The 13,040-nt window shown below is 43.2% G+C and overlaps 1 protein-coding gene across 1 annotated transcript in view; it reads left to right on the top strand.

Annotated features, from left to right (window-relative positions):
* Positions 1 to 13,040, top strand: part of ADAMTS19 (ADAM metallopeptidase with thrombospondin type 1 motif 19) — a 561,705-nt gene that overhangs the window by 418,318 nt on the left and 130,347 nt on the right. The window contains exon 11 of the mRNA XM_069746287.1: positions 5,525 to 5,626. Within this exon, the coding sequence (XP_069602388.1) occupies positions 5,525 to 5,626 (102 nt within the window). The remainder of the gene's footprint in view (positions 1 to 5,524; positions 5,627 to 13,040) is intronic.

Here is a 13,040-nt window from a genome sequence, read left to right on the forward strand (position 1 = left end):
ATCCGTCTTTAACAATGACCAAAGTTTATCCAAAATGGATCTCATTGTGTACCATTCATGATTACATGTTGAAATAAAACATATCTTTTCATCACTTTCTTTTATTTTACAGGATATCTTAACAAATTGGTTCGTGGTGTCATCTCTGCCATACTATATCCCATTTTGATGCATCTACCACAGTATCCCCACTCCTGAAATCTCAGTTTGAGATCCCTAGCCTGTATTTCAAATCTTTCCTCAGATGAGCAGATCCACTTCATCTTGAGGAATTGTTCAACCGGGAGAGCCTTGTTGGTAGACGCATTATGGGCGGATGCAGCAATGAATTTTCTTATGTAGATTTCCTATATACATCAGTTTAAATCAACTGATCATCAGCCACCTAAATGCTTAAATCAAGAAAATTTATTTTTTTAGTATTGTATTTATAGGTCAATGTAATATTAAATGGATTTAGGTTTAATTGACCCATGAATGCCTTGAGCTGCTTCGCCGTGTCCGGCACAAAAAATTAGTAACTAGTAACATAGTTCTTAAGGTTGAAGGAAGACTTTAAGTCCATCTAGTTCAACCCATAGCCTAACCTAACATGCCCTCACATGTTGATCCTGAGGAAGGCAAAAAAAACCCATGTGGCAAAGAGTAAGCTCCACATTGGGGAAAGAAATTCCTTTACGACTCCACATACAGCAATCAGACTAATTCCCTGGATCAACGCCCTATCAAGGAATCTACTGTATATACCCTGTAACATTATACTTTTCAAGAAAGGTATCCAGTCACCTCTTAAATTTTAGTAGGGAATCGCTCCTTTCAACATCATACGGCAGAGAGTTCCATAGTCTCACTGATCTTACAGTAAAGAATCTGTGTCTGTTATTATGCTTAAACCTTTTTTCCTCCAGATGTAGAGGATGCCCCCTTGTCCCTGTCTCAGGTCCATGATTAAAAGGATCATCAGAAAGGTTTTTGTACTGTCCCCTCATATATTTATACATTAACATAAGATCACCCCTTAGCCTTCGTTTTTCCAAACTAAATAACCCCAAGTGTAATAACCTATAATGGTATTGCAGACTCTCCAGTCCTCTAATAACCTTGGTCGCTCTTCTCTGCACCCGCTCTAGTTCAGCTATGTCTTTTTTATGCAACGGAGACCAGAACTGTACACAGTATTCTAAGTGTGGTCGCACTAGTGACTTGTATAGAGGTAAAATTATGTTCTCCTCAGGTGCATCTATGCCTCTTTTAATGCATCCCATTATTTTATTTGCCTTTGTAGCAGCTGCCTGACACTGGCCACTAAATGTAAGTTTGTCATCCACCCATACACCCAGGTCTTTTTCATTGACGGTTTTGCCCAGAGTTTTAGAATTAAGCACATAGTTACATATTTTATTACTTCTACCCAAGTGCATGACCTTACATTTATCCCCATTAAAGCTCATTTGCCATTGATCAGCCCAAGCTTCTAGTTTACATAAATCATCCTGTAATATAAAATTGTCCTCCTCTGTATTGATTACCCTGCAGAGTTTAGTGTCATCTGCAAATATTGCAATTCTGTTTGTATGCCCCTTATAAGGTCATTAATAAATATGTTAAAAAGAAGAGGGCCCAATACCCCACTGCTAACCGCGACCCAGTCCGAGTGTGCTCCATTGATTACCACCCTTTGTTTCCTATCCCTGAGCCAGCTCTTAACCCACTTACACATATTTTCCCCTATCCCCCTAATTCTCATTTTATGTATCAACCTTTTGTGTGGCACCGTATCAAAAGCTTTTGAAAAGTCCATATACACTAGGTTCACTGCGTTCCCTTGATCCAGTCCGGAACTTACCTCTTCATAGAAATTGATCAGATTAGTCTGACATGAACGGTCTCTAGAAAACCCGTGCTGATACTGCTGATAACATGAGGTTATTCCTCTTCAGATACTCCAGTATAGCATCTCTTAGAAAACTCTCCAGGATTTTACCCACAGTAGAGGTTAAGCTTACTGGCCTATAATTTCCGAGTTCAGTTTTTGTCCCCTTTTTGAATATTGGCACCACATTTGCCATACGTCAGTCCTGTGGTACAGACCCTGTTATTATGGAGTCTTTAAAGATTAAAAATAATTGTCTATCAATGACTGTACTTTAATTCCTGCAGTTCTCGGGGGTGTATCCCATCCAGGCCCAGAGATTTGTCAATTTTATTGATTTTTAGATGCCGCCATACTTCCTGCTGGGTTAACCCCTTTACCTCCAAGGGTGGTTTGCACGTTAATGACCGGGCCAATTTTTACAATTCTGACCACTGTCCCTTTATGAGGTTATAACTCTAGAACGCTTCAACGGATCCAAGTGATTCTGACATTGTTTTCTCGTGACATATTGTACTTCATGATAGTGGTAACATTCTTTTGATATTACCTGCATTTATTTGTGAAAAAATGGAAATTTGGCAAAAATTTTGAAAATTTTGCAATTTTCAAACTTTGAACTTTTATGCAATCAAATCGCAGAGATATGTCACACAAAATACTTAATAAATAACATTTCCCACATGTCTACATTACATCAGCACAATTTTGGTACCAACATTTTTTTTTGTTAGGGAGTTATAAGGGTTAAAACTTGACCAGCAATTTCTCATTTTTAAAACACCATTTTTTTAAGGGACCACATCTCATTTGAAGTCATTTTGAGGGGTCTATATGATAGAAAATACCCAAGTGTGACACCATTCTAAAAACTGCACCCCTCAAGGTGCTCAAAACCACATTCAGGAAGTTTATTAACACTTCAGGTGTTTCACAGGAATTTTTGGAATGTTTAAATAAAAATGAACATTTAACTTTTTTTCACAAAAAATTTACTTCAGCTCCAATTTGTTTTATTTTACCAAGGGTAACAGGAGAAAATGGACCCCAAAAGTTGTTGAACAATTTGTCCTGAGTACAACTATACCCCATATGTGGGGGTAAACCACTGTTTGGGCGCATGACAGAGCTCGGAAGTGAAGGAGCGCCATTTGACTTTTCAATGCAAAATTGACTGAAATCGAGATGGGACGCCATGTTACGTTTGGAGAGCCCCTGATGTGCCTAAACATTAAACCCACCCCCAAGTGACACCATTTTGGAAAGTAGACCCCATAAGGAACTTATCTAGAGGTGTGGTGAGCACTTTGACCCACCAAGTGCTTTACAGAAGTTTATAATGCAGAACCGTAAAAATAACTCCTGTCAGTCCTGGTTCCCAGCTAAAAGCTGCCTCACTCGGATCACCGTCCTTGTGACCAGGGCACCTCAGGTAGTCCTGACCAGCAGTAGGAACTGTAGCTTCCCCAACGCAGTAGCCGTCCCATGCTCTGCAGATACGGCCTCTCTGTGCGCTATTCAGGAAGTCCAGTCCCTGTCACTTCCAACACACGGGCCCTCAGTCCATAGCCTCACCAGGTGCTTCCAGGAATCCAGTCCACTCCAGGACTTCCAACACACAAGCTATCAGTCCATGGCCTCACCATGTGCTTCCAGGAATTCAGTCCACTCCAGGACATTCCAACACAGAGGCCATGCACTCTGAACCATGTGACCAAACTCTGGTCACATTATGTAGCTGTAACCACTCCCATAGATGGGTGGTGTGTGTGGTTAGCCAGTCCCACCCAGCTCACCAGCTAACCCTGCAAGCCTCCCTTTACAAACTATACAAATACTTGTGCGACTACAGGTCACAGAACAACAATACTACAGGCTTACTGCGCAGATTCCTTCTGCGACACATACCGGCCATTGACAATCATGCTGGACACTGTTTCATTATCATCATTACAGATACGCCTCCATGTGTATCCTGAGGAGCACATACAGCACCCCCTGGCTGTAACATGGATCATGCATCACATTACCTGTAAATTACCCTTGCCCTTTGTATCTCTTTGATTGCTGGGAGTAAATTTATGGGTTGATACCTGTCGATTTTGATATTTTTTGGTACCGGGACTACTTTCCTCATCCATATCCATTGTTTTACCAGAGTTGCTTTCCTGGGATTTCACACCCAATGTATACAATTTTAATGAGGCTGATCTAGATAGTGAGCCTGAACTGAATTTAGATATGGGGCGTGAACGGTCTGATTGGGTCCTCCATTTATAGACAGGATTCATCTGTAAATCATTAGTCTCTATGTAATTTTTGAATTTGACAGTACTTGACCTCCTTTTCCTATTTTTAGAATTAATTTTCAATATCTTCATTAAATCTTCTTAAAGCCTCAGTTGGTAATTTATTCTTAATAGTTGTCTGTGAATTCTCTCTCAACTTCCATCTCATTAAGAAATGTGGTAATTCGGATCACACAGTAATTCCAGGAGCACTTTTTAAAAGGTGATGGATAAATCTTCCCATTTGGTTTTAAATGTTTCGTCTTCAACAACAAAGGACAGGAATACCTGCACCCTCAAGCATCTGGGAATCAGACCTTTTTGTGTATATTATTGTAAAAATGTACCATTCCGCCATGTTTTTATCCTTTTCCTCAAGAGATCCTTAAATCTGGCAATAACCTCCTGCAGGCATCCACCCCTAGTCTCTGCGTACATACTGCCATCCTCTTTAAAAACCTCATTTAACTGCAAGAGCTACGTCTCATCACGGGCCCTAAAGTCCATGTGGTCAGTCGGATTAGGTGTGAACCACACAGAAAAAGATATATATGATCAAAAAGATACCTTCAGCTACCAGAGGGAAAGATCAACATACATGTCATAGGTTCTTACCCACAGTGCTAGTTCATATAAGTGCTAATGGTCAGCTCTACCTTAAAGAGGTCTCCAATGCGCGTTTCGCAATCTTTTGAATATAATGTTTCATCAGAGGGAGATTCAGTGTCCCTCAACCCAAATTGTCCTTGCAAATACTTTCAGCATAACTCACGCAATCAGTGTTTAGCCAATAGAGCCAACAGGGTGGCACATGCCTACTCGTACCCACCCAACCCCTCTAGCGTCATGCATGGCATCATCACAAGACTGCAGATGCATACACATACTGTATGTAATCAGTATTTTAAATTTTATGCTTAGATAATCTTAGATGAATAGGACAGTCACAAAATGCAAAGCATGTTTCAGACACAGCCTCTTTTGATCTTCTGATGGCAAAGGCATAAATCAGAACTCCTGAGCGCCTGTGTAATATCTGTGACAAGTCTCCAACTACCATGCTATGTGGCTTAAGGTCTGGGATAGGGCCTGCTCCTTCTGCTGCCCCTTCAGCTACGCCTGATGGAGGCTGCATGCAGTGCACTGAAAGTCCACTTAGTAGCTCTTTTTAGCAGTCCTCCAGATTATTATTAGATGACTGCCAGTATGCAAATTTCAATAATGAGATAACAAAGAATGGTTATTTATCCTAATAATGGCTTTGAGCATAAGCTTTATATGAAACATATATTAATGACTTGTGCAATCTTTTATGAAATATTTGCTTTAAATATGTGCCTGCCATTTTTAACATATTTTTTAGCATGTTATTTGTACAGGACTCTGGTGTAAGTTGGAGACCGAGAAAGAGTGTAGGACAAGACTGGATCCACCAATGGATGGCACAGAGTGTGGTAACGAAAAGGTAGGTCACTATTTTGGCATTCCATTAGAAAATGCAAATTGCACATTTTGGGTATGTGCACACGTTTCAGATTTTGCTGTGGATCCGCAGCTGATTAGCCGCTGTGGATTCGCAGCAGTTTTCCATGAGTTTTACAGTACCATGTAAACCTGTGGAAAACAAAATCCGCAGTGCACATGCTGCGGAAAAAGCATGCGGAAACGCTGCGTTGTGTATTCCGCAGAATGTTAATTTTTTGTGCGGATTCCGCAGCGGTTTACACCTGCTCCTAAATAGGAATCCGCAGGTGTAAAACGGCAGGTGGAATCCGCACAAAAAACGCAGAAAAACCGCAGTAAATCCTCAGTAATTCCGCAGGAAATCCGCAGTGCGGATTTCCTGCGGATTTACCAAAATCAGTGCGGAAAAATCCGCACACATTTCCGCAACATGTGCGCATACACTTTATGTCTGACTTCTGTGTAGAAAAACTATTAGGGTATGTGCATACATTGCGGAAAGGTCTGCTGAGTTTTCTGCACTGATTTTGGTAAATCCACACAAAATCTGCACTGCGGATTTACTGCGGAATTACCGTGGATTTACCACCTTTTTATCTCGGTTTTTGTGCGGATTCCACCTGTGGTTTTACACTTGCGGATTACTATTATGGAGCAGGTGTAAACCGCTGCCAAATCCGCACAAAGAATTGACATGCTGCGGAATAAACAACGCAGCGTTTCTGCGCATTTTTTCTGCAGTATGTGCACTGCGGAATTTGTTTTCCATAGTTTTACATGGTACTGTAAACTCAAGGAAAACTGCTGCGAATCCACAGCGGCCAATCCGCTGCAGATCCGCAGCAAAATCTGCAACATGTGCACATACCCTAAATGATAAGCGAATGTGCTCAGATAAGATGTTATCCGTGCATGCTTGGGTTCTAACCGAATGTTTTTGGCGTTCTCGAATAATATGTTCGAATCCCGCGCCTGCATTTCTCGTGGAGGTTCGACAGCTGTAACACATGCATAGATTGCCTATTTGTTAGGCATGTGTTGTATCTGTTGAACAGCCACAAGACATGCTGCTGCAGGAATTTGAACATATTATTTGAGCACGCCGAAAATACTTGGTTAGCATCCGAGCATGCATACCTTATCCATGCACCTTCGCTTATCACAAAAAACTAAATCTGTTGCAGGGGTGAAACCATAGCCATAGTAGCCATATCAACTGCTATGAGGCTAGAGTTGCCAACCTCCTTGGCAATTGTTTTCTAGATACCTGAACAAAAAATTTCTTAGATGGCCCAAAATTGTGCACTCAATATTCCCCAACATGATGTTCATGAAAAATACAGCTGCAATAAACCACAAATTCTGTAACACCAAATAACCTCATCTTAGCCAAGTCAACATTCGTATTCAATTAACCCCTTTACCAACTTAGACATATAGGTACTTTTAAAGTGACCTCCCCCTGTTCGGTGCGGGCTACGGTGATGAGCCCACAACTTTTCCGCCACATGTCAGCTGATCTGAACAGCTGACATGTGCTCCTAACAGCCATGGGTGGAATCGCGTTCCACCCTCGGCTGTTAATATGTTAAATGCTGCTGTCAATCTCTGACATGATCGTGACAAAAGCGTGTCACGAACCCCATCCATCAGCACCTGTGTCACCTGACCGTGGGTCGCCGATGTGTTGGCATGACAGCACGGGGTCTGCAAGAGACCCCTGTTGTTGTCATTGCCAGGTAGATAGGAGTGCCACTCAGCAGTTGATGCTCACAGCAAGCGAGCATTTTTGCTACTAAGAGCAGGGCTGAAGCCCTACTTTGTGTAGCACAAGCGATTGGATGATCGCAGCTTCTTATTAAAGGGAATCTGTCACCCCAAAAATCGTATATGAGATGAGGGCACCGGCATTAGGGGCTTATCTACAGCATTCTGTCATGCTTGGAAGCGAGCAATAATTCCTTTTATCATGCATTTACAAACATGAAACATGTTCTTACTCCAGTTCAGAAGGGGAAGCTCTGATCCAGTTTGTGGGTGGCTCCCCTATATATATTCTGGCTGGAGGGAAAGTCGGTCAGTCTGTGAGAGAGACAGAGGAAAGGGGCTGTGCAGACAAGATCTGCAGCTCCTGTAAGGAAAGTGTGGGGCCTTGCAGGCACATGAGGTGCTGCAGCTACTGGAAAGGAGAGAGAAAAGGACGGAACAAGCTGTAGAGAGCGCGAAAGAGGAAAAGGAGCAAAGGAGAGTGAAGAGCTGGAGGGAGAAACTGCAACTGAGTTTCCTCCACGCTGAGCGCAGAAACCGGTAGCCGGAAGATGGAGGTTGTGGGGGTAACTCTATGCACCATGGCAGAAACTGGTGGACAGAAAATTGCAAGTTACCTGTCTACCATTAACATCTGAAGACACAGTAGCAGATAGAGCCCGAGTCATGATAGAGATCCTGTAAAAAGGCTCGAGTTACCTGTCATGCGGGTAGTGTCCTACCTAAAGGGGGGCAGAGAGAAAACGTGAGGACCTTGTGTGAGGCGAAAGGCAGCAAGGGACTACAATGCAGCGCTAAAAGGAAGGCTTCCAACCCCACCTGGTTAGGTGGATTCCAGACTCGCTTCCATGCCAGCTGGACCATACCAGCACCTGTGATCCGGTACCCTGGACTGTGGTACCCAGGTAAAGAGACTGCAACCCTGTGTCCTCCATTTATATTCCGGCACCACACCATCCTTGCCAACCACACTGGGAGCCCTGGGGACCCAGCTTCATCCTGGGGACCCAGCTGGGAACTCATACCATCCCTGCTGCCATAACATCACCCCAGAGGACCCCTTAAAGCAGCATCGGTCACCCCTGACCAATTACCACAGGTGGCATCACAAACTTTTATTATTTCACAAACCCCTTTTTAGACCATCCCTTTTACTTGGGCGCCCAGGGCAAGGGACCTGGTCACCGCCACCGTGACATATCCCTTTAATTACCAGACCCGATTCCGAGTATCCCATGGCCCTAGTGGGCGTTCCATGTGCATAGAGCCATAGTCTGACGCAAAGCGGTAGCAGCTTAAATCTAGCACTATGCTGACTATGCGTTTTCATGCGGTCACCACACACATCAAATTGCCGCATGCAGACTCATCCGCATACATCGCATGTTCCTGCATACCCAATGTTAAAGATAGGTATGCAGGGAAGCGCAGGACGCATACAGAAATAGGTGGTGCGTAGGAGGATCTTCAAGGAGGATGAAGGGATGAAGTACACAGCCATCCACAGCCCCCCTGAACGCAAATGTGAACCTAGCCTAAGCAATAATTTTGGCTAAATAAGTACAGCCCTATGCTGCAGTTGCACTCAGTATAGTAAAAAACCAGTGTGCACTACCAATCAGAAGTACTAAAAAAATATAACTTTTAACATAATTGGATAAATAGCCACAGGCTAATAAACAAACAACACATATAGACACACAAAGAAATTCATAAATATGGGGCCTATCAAAGAGATATATACAAACTGTATGCAAAGATAGAAAATGCAACAATCTCACCATAGGTCCCAGTGGTGTCCTATTAAATTGGTCCAGGTTGGATGATCCCTTGTGTGGGATAGAGATAGGAGGGAGGTGCCATCACAGGGAAGCCACACATTTCCCCAGAGTATCCTCACAAGGATCAAATATATAGGTGGCTTGATGTACATCCGACGCATTTCATCTATGAATCTTCTGGGGAGATAGAGACGAAATGGGGCATAAATGTCAACTGTTATGGTTGAAATGTACAGTACCCACAGCAAAGTGTTGGGAAAAATGCCTGACATAAAATATGGCACCAGCATCTGTTTAAATGACATTTTGGCTGTTGGAGGAATGTAATTTCCATTCGTGACTTATTGAAGCACATGGTTTGAAAGCATGCATCACTTCCGGCGTGCACAGATGAAGTGCTGGAGTGCTGGAGTGCACAGATGAGATGCAAAAGTCATCAAAATGCAGATTGCGCATAAGGAGAAAAACAGACTGTGTGTGAAGTGCACAGATGACCCGCACATGTCAATCCCGGCGCCTGCGAGGAGCACTCCATAAAATGGGGTCTAAGAGTGTCCATGTATGCAGAGGGGGTCGTATCTGCATGATAAATGCATTCAAATGAGCCAAAATCCCCATGCAAATAATAAGACAAAGGGAACACAGAGGTTCCTCCAACCCTCCCAGAATATTAGAAATAATTACTCCAACAGTGTTTAGCTACAAAGTGGGGGAAGAATGAAAAATAATAAATATGGCATTGGAGGCAAAGAATGGAAATTAGCATCACACAAAGTCTTCAAAGGAAGATAAGCAGAAAGGAAATTGTGTGAAAAATAAAATAAAGGACAGATGGCCACAGTGGGAGATGGTTGGGGAGGGGAGGAAATAAGAGGGATTTTTTTGCTATAAATTACTATTCCACCCTTATTACTGCTAATGCTGTATGTCACCTGTCTGTGGGGGTCGGCACCATAAAATAGCTATGTGGCTCCCCCACTCTACATTGACTGTTCCTGGGAGACCATGAACTTCCCTGGTAAATAGAAAGCAACCACAGGAGAGGGTCTCATTAACACCAAGGGGTGCTTATGTCATGAGATGAAAAGTCCATTTGGTCTCACACTGTAGATAGCTGTTGGTCCCATTTTCCTCCCCACTTAAGAGTATACATTTTATCAATCCCCATAAAGCTCAAATGTGAGATAATGCCACTGTGAAGTATCTTCATGTGTCTTGCCAGGGGTGTATCTTTTTTGCTGGTGATGACCCTAATAATATAATAATAATTTTTATTTATATAGCGCCAACATATTCCGCAGCGCTTTACAAATTATAGAGGGGACTTGTACAGACAATAGACATTACAGCATAACAGAAATACAGTTCAAAACAGATACCAGGAGGAATGAGGGCCCTGCTCGCAAGCTTACAAACTATGAGGAAAAGGGGAGACACGAGAGGTGGATGGTAACAATTGCTTTAGTTATTCGGACCAGCCATAGTGTAAGGCTCGGGTGTTCATGTAAAGCTGCATGAACCAGCTAACTGCCTAAGTATGTAGCAGTACAGACACAGAGGGCTATTAACTGCATAAAGTGAATGAGAACATGATGCGAGGAACCTGTTTTTTTTTTTTATATATAAATAGGCCACACAGGGATCATTAGGTTAATGCATTGAGGCGGTAGGCCAGTCTGAACAAGTGAGTTTTTAGGGTACGCTTAAAACTGTGAGGATTGGGGATTAATCGTATTAACCTAGGTAGTGCATTCCAAAGAATCGGCGCAGCACGTGTAAAGTCTTGGAGACGGGAGTGGGAGGTTCTGATTATTGAGGATGCTAACCTGAGGTCATTAGCGGAGCGGAGGGCATGGGTAGGGTGGTAGACTGAGACCAGAGAGGAGATGTAGGGTGGTGCAGACCCATGGAGTGCTTTGTGGATGAGGGTAGTAGTTTTGTACTGGATTCTGGAGTGGATGGGTAGCCAGTGTAATGACTGGCACAAGGTAGAGGCATCGGTGTAACGGTTGGTGAGGAATATGATCCTGGCAGCAGCATTCAGGACAGATTGGAGCTGGGAAAGTTTGGTAAGAGGGAGGCCGATTAGTAGAGAGTTACAATAGTCCAGACGAGAATGAATAAGTGAAACAGTAAGAGTTTTTGCAGAGTCGAAAGTAAGAAAAGGGCGAATTCTAGAAATGTTTTTGAGATGCAGGTAAGAAGAGCGAGCCAGTGATCGAATGTGGGGGGTGAATGAAAGGTCAGAATCAAGGATGACCCCAAGGCAGCGGGCATGTTGCTTTGGAGTAATGATGGAACCTCACACGTAGATGGCAATGTCAGGCAAAGGTAGGTTAGTAGAGGGAGAGAACACGAGGAGTTCAGTTTTTGACAGGTTTAGTTTCAGATAGAGGGAGGACATGATGTTAGAGACAGCGGTAAGACAATCACTGGTGTTTTCTAAAAAGGTCGGCGTGACAACAGGAGAAGAGGTGTATAATTGGGTGTCGTCAGCATATAGATGGTACTGGAAACCAAATCTACTGATTGTTTGTCCAATAGGGGCCTAAGGTGTTCCCCAATCCTCCTTCTCAATTCACATGTTTTCTTTCCAATATATTCCAGACCGCAATGACATGTGACCTTGAATATAACACCTTTGGTGAGACAATTGATGAAAGAACAGATTTTTATATTCTTTGTTGCTAGTTTAGGCAGTGAAGTAACCCTGTACTTAGAGTCAGGTCTAAAGGGTAATGTTGGAGTCTCAATCTGATGTGTTTCAGGAGCTAGTGGCTTCCTTCCTCAGGTTCTCTTGGTACGGGGGTGATGTCACTACCTAAATGAGCAGCGGTGTTCACCACGTAGGTCAACCGGCAGTGATTCTCGTATGCTTGCCACCTGCCGGGGCAGCGTTCATTCATATCCCTGGATTTCACATACCGCGCTTTTTATCTTGGACCAACATGAAGCAGGTTAGTGGATAGTATCCTCTAACCCTACACCCACTTCAATACATCCTCAGCTGCTCAGATATCCCACATACAGACCGCTTTCTCCATCCACAGTGTGTGGCTTTGCTGACCTCCACCGACTGTCCTCTCCCAAGTCTGACGGCTCCTGCTTGCACAACGACACACGAGACACACTTGTCCGAGCCATGTGTATCCTGGCTGCACGCGCTGATGGCTGGTTCAGTTGCCCACCTGAACCAGCAGCACAGTCAGATAGCTATCATCGTACCCTGCTTTCCCTAGTAGTCATCACCATGTGGCTCTCTAACAGCCTGTGCACCCAGCTTTCCTAACACTGATCGTTATCCAACTTCTTTCTACAACCAACGCACCATGCCAGGAACCACTCACATCATCTAAGGTAATACTTGTATTACAACCAATTGCTTGGCACAATTTATGCATTAATGTTTATAGTATTGGTACATATGATACTGGATCATTGATAAGATTCACTGGGGTATTGTAGGGACTTTCGCTTATTATCCCAGCGATTGATGTAAAAAAAATTTGTTTGCATTCACACTGTACTCCTGAATTTAGTAAGTACATCCCCTTACAGTGTCCACGCACTTCATATTACACCGGACTCTTGGTAATACTATTGGAACACTGCTGCCATAACTGATATTTTCTCCGTAGCAGCATATTTTGTGGAGTCACTCATTTCCACATTTCCGGTGATATTAATTGTATTTTCTTACAGCGTGGCTCCAGGAGCAACATTTTCTTGTATGCTGGCCCCTGGGAAAACTTCTATGTGAGGACATACGTTCTTTCTTCTTGCGGTCTTGTTTTTACCACCAATGGTACAGTTATTGGCTTCTGAGTGGTGTTTTGAGCTTTTACCAACTTTACTTTTTTTTAATAA

This window comes from Ranitomeya imitator, chromosome 1 (genome assembly GCF_032444005.1).
Source record: "Ranitomeya imitator isolate aRanImi1 chromosome 1, aRanImi1.pri, whole genome shotgun sequence".
NCBI classification, from domain to species: Eukaryota; Metazoa; Chordata; class Amphibia; order Anura; family Dendrobatidae; genus Ranitomeya; species Ranitomeya imitator.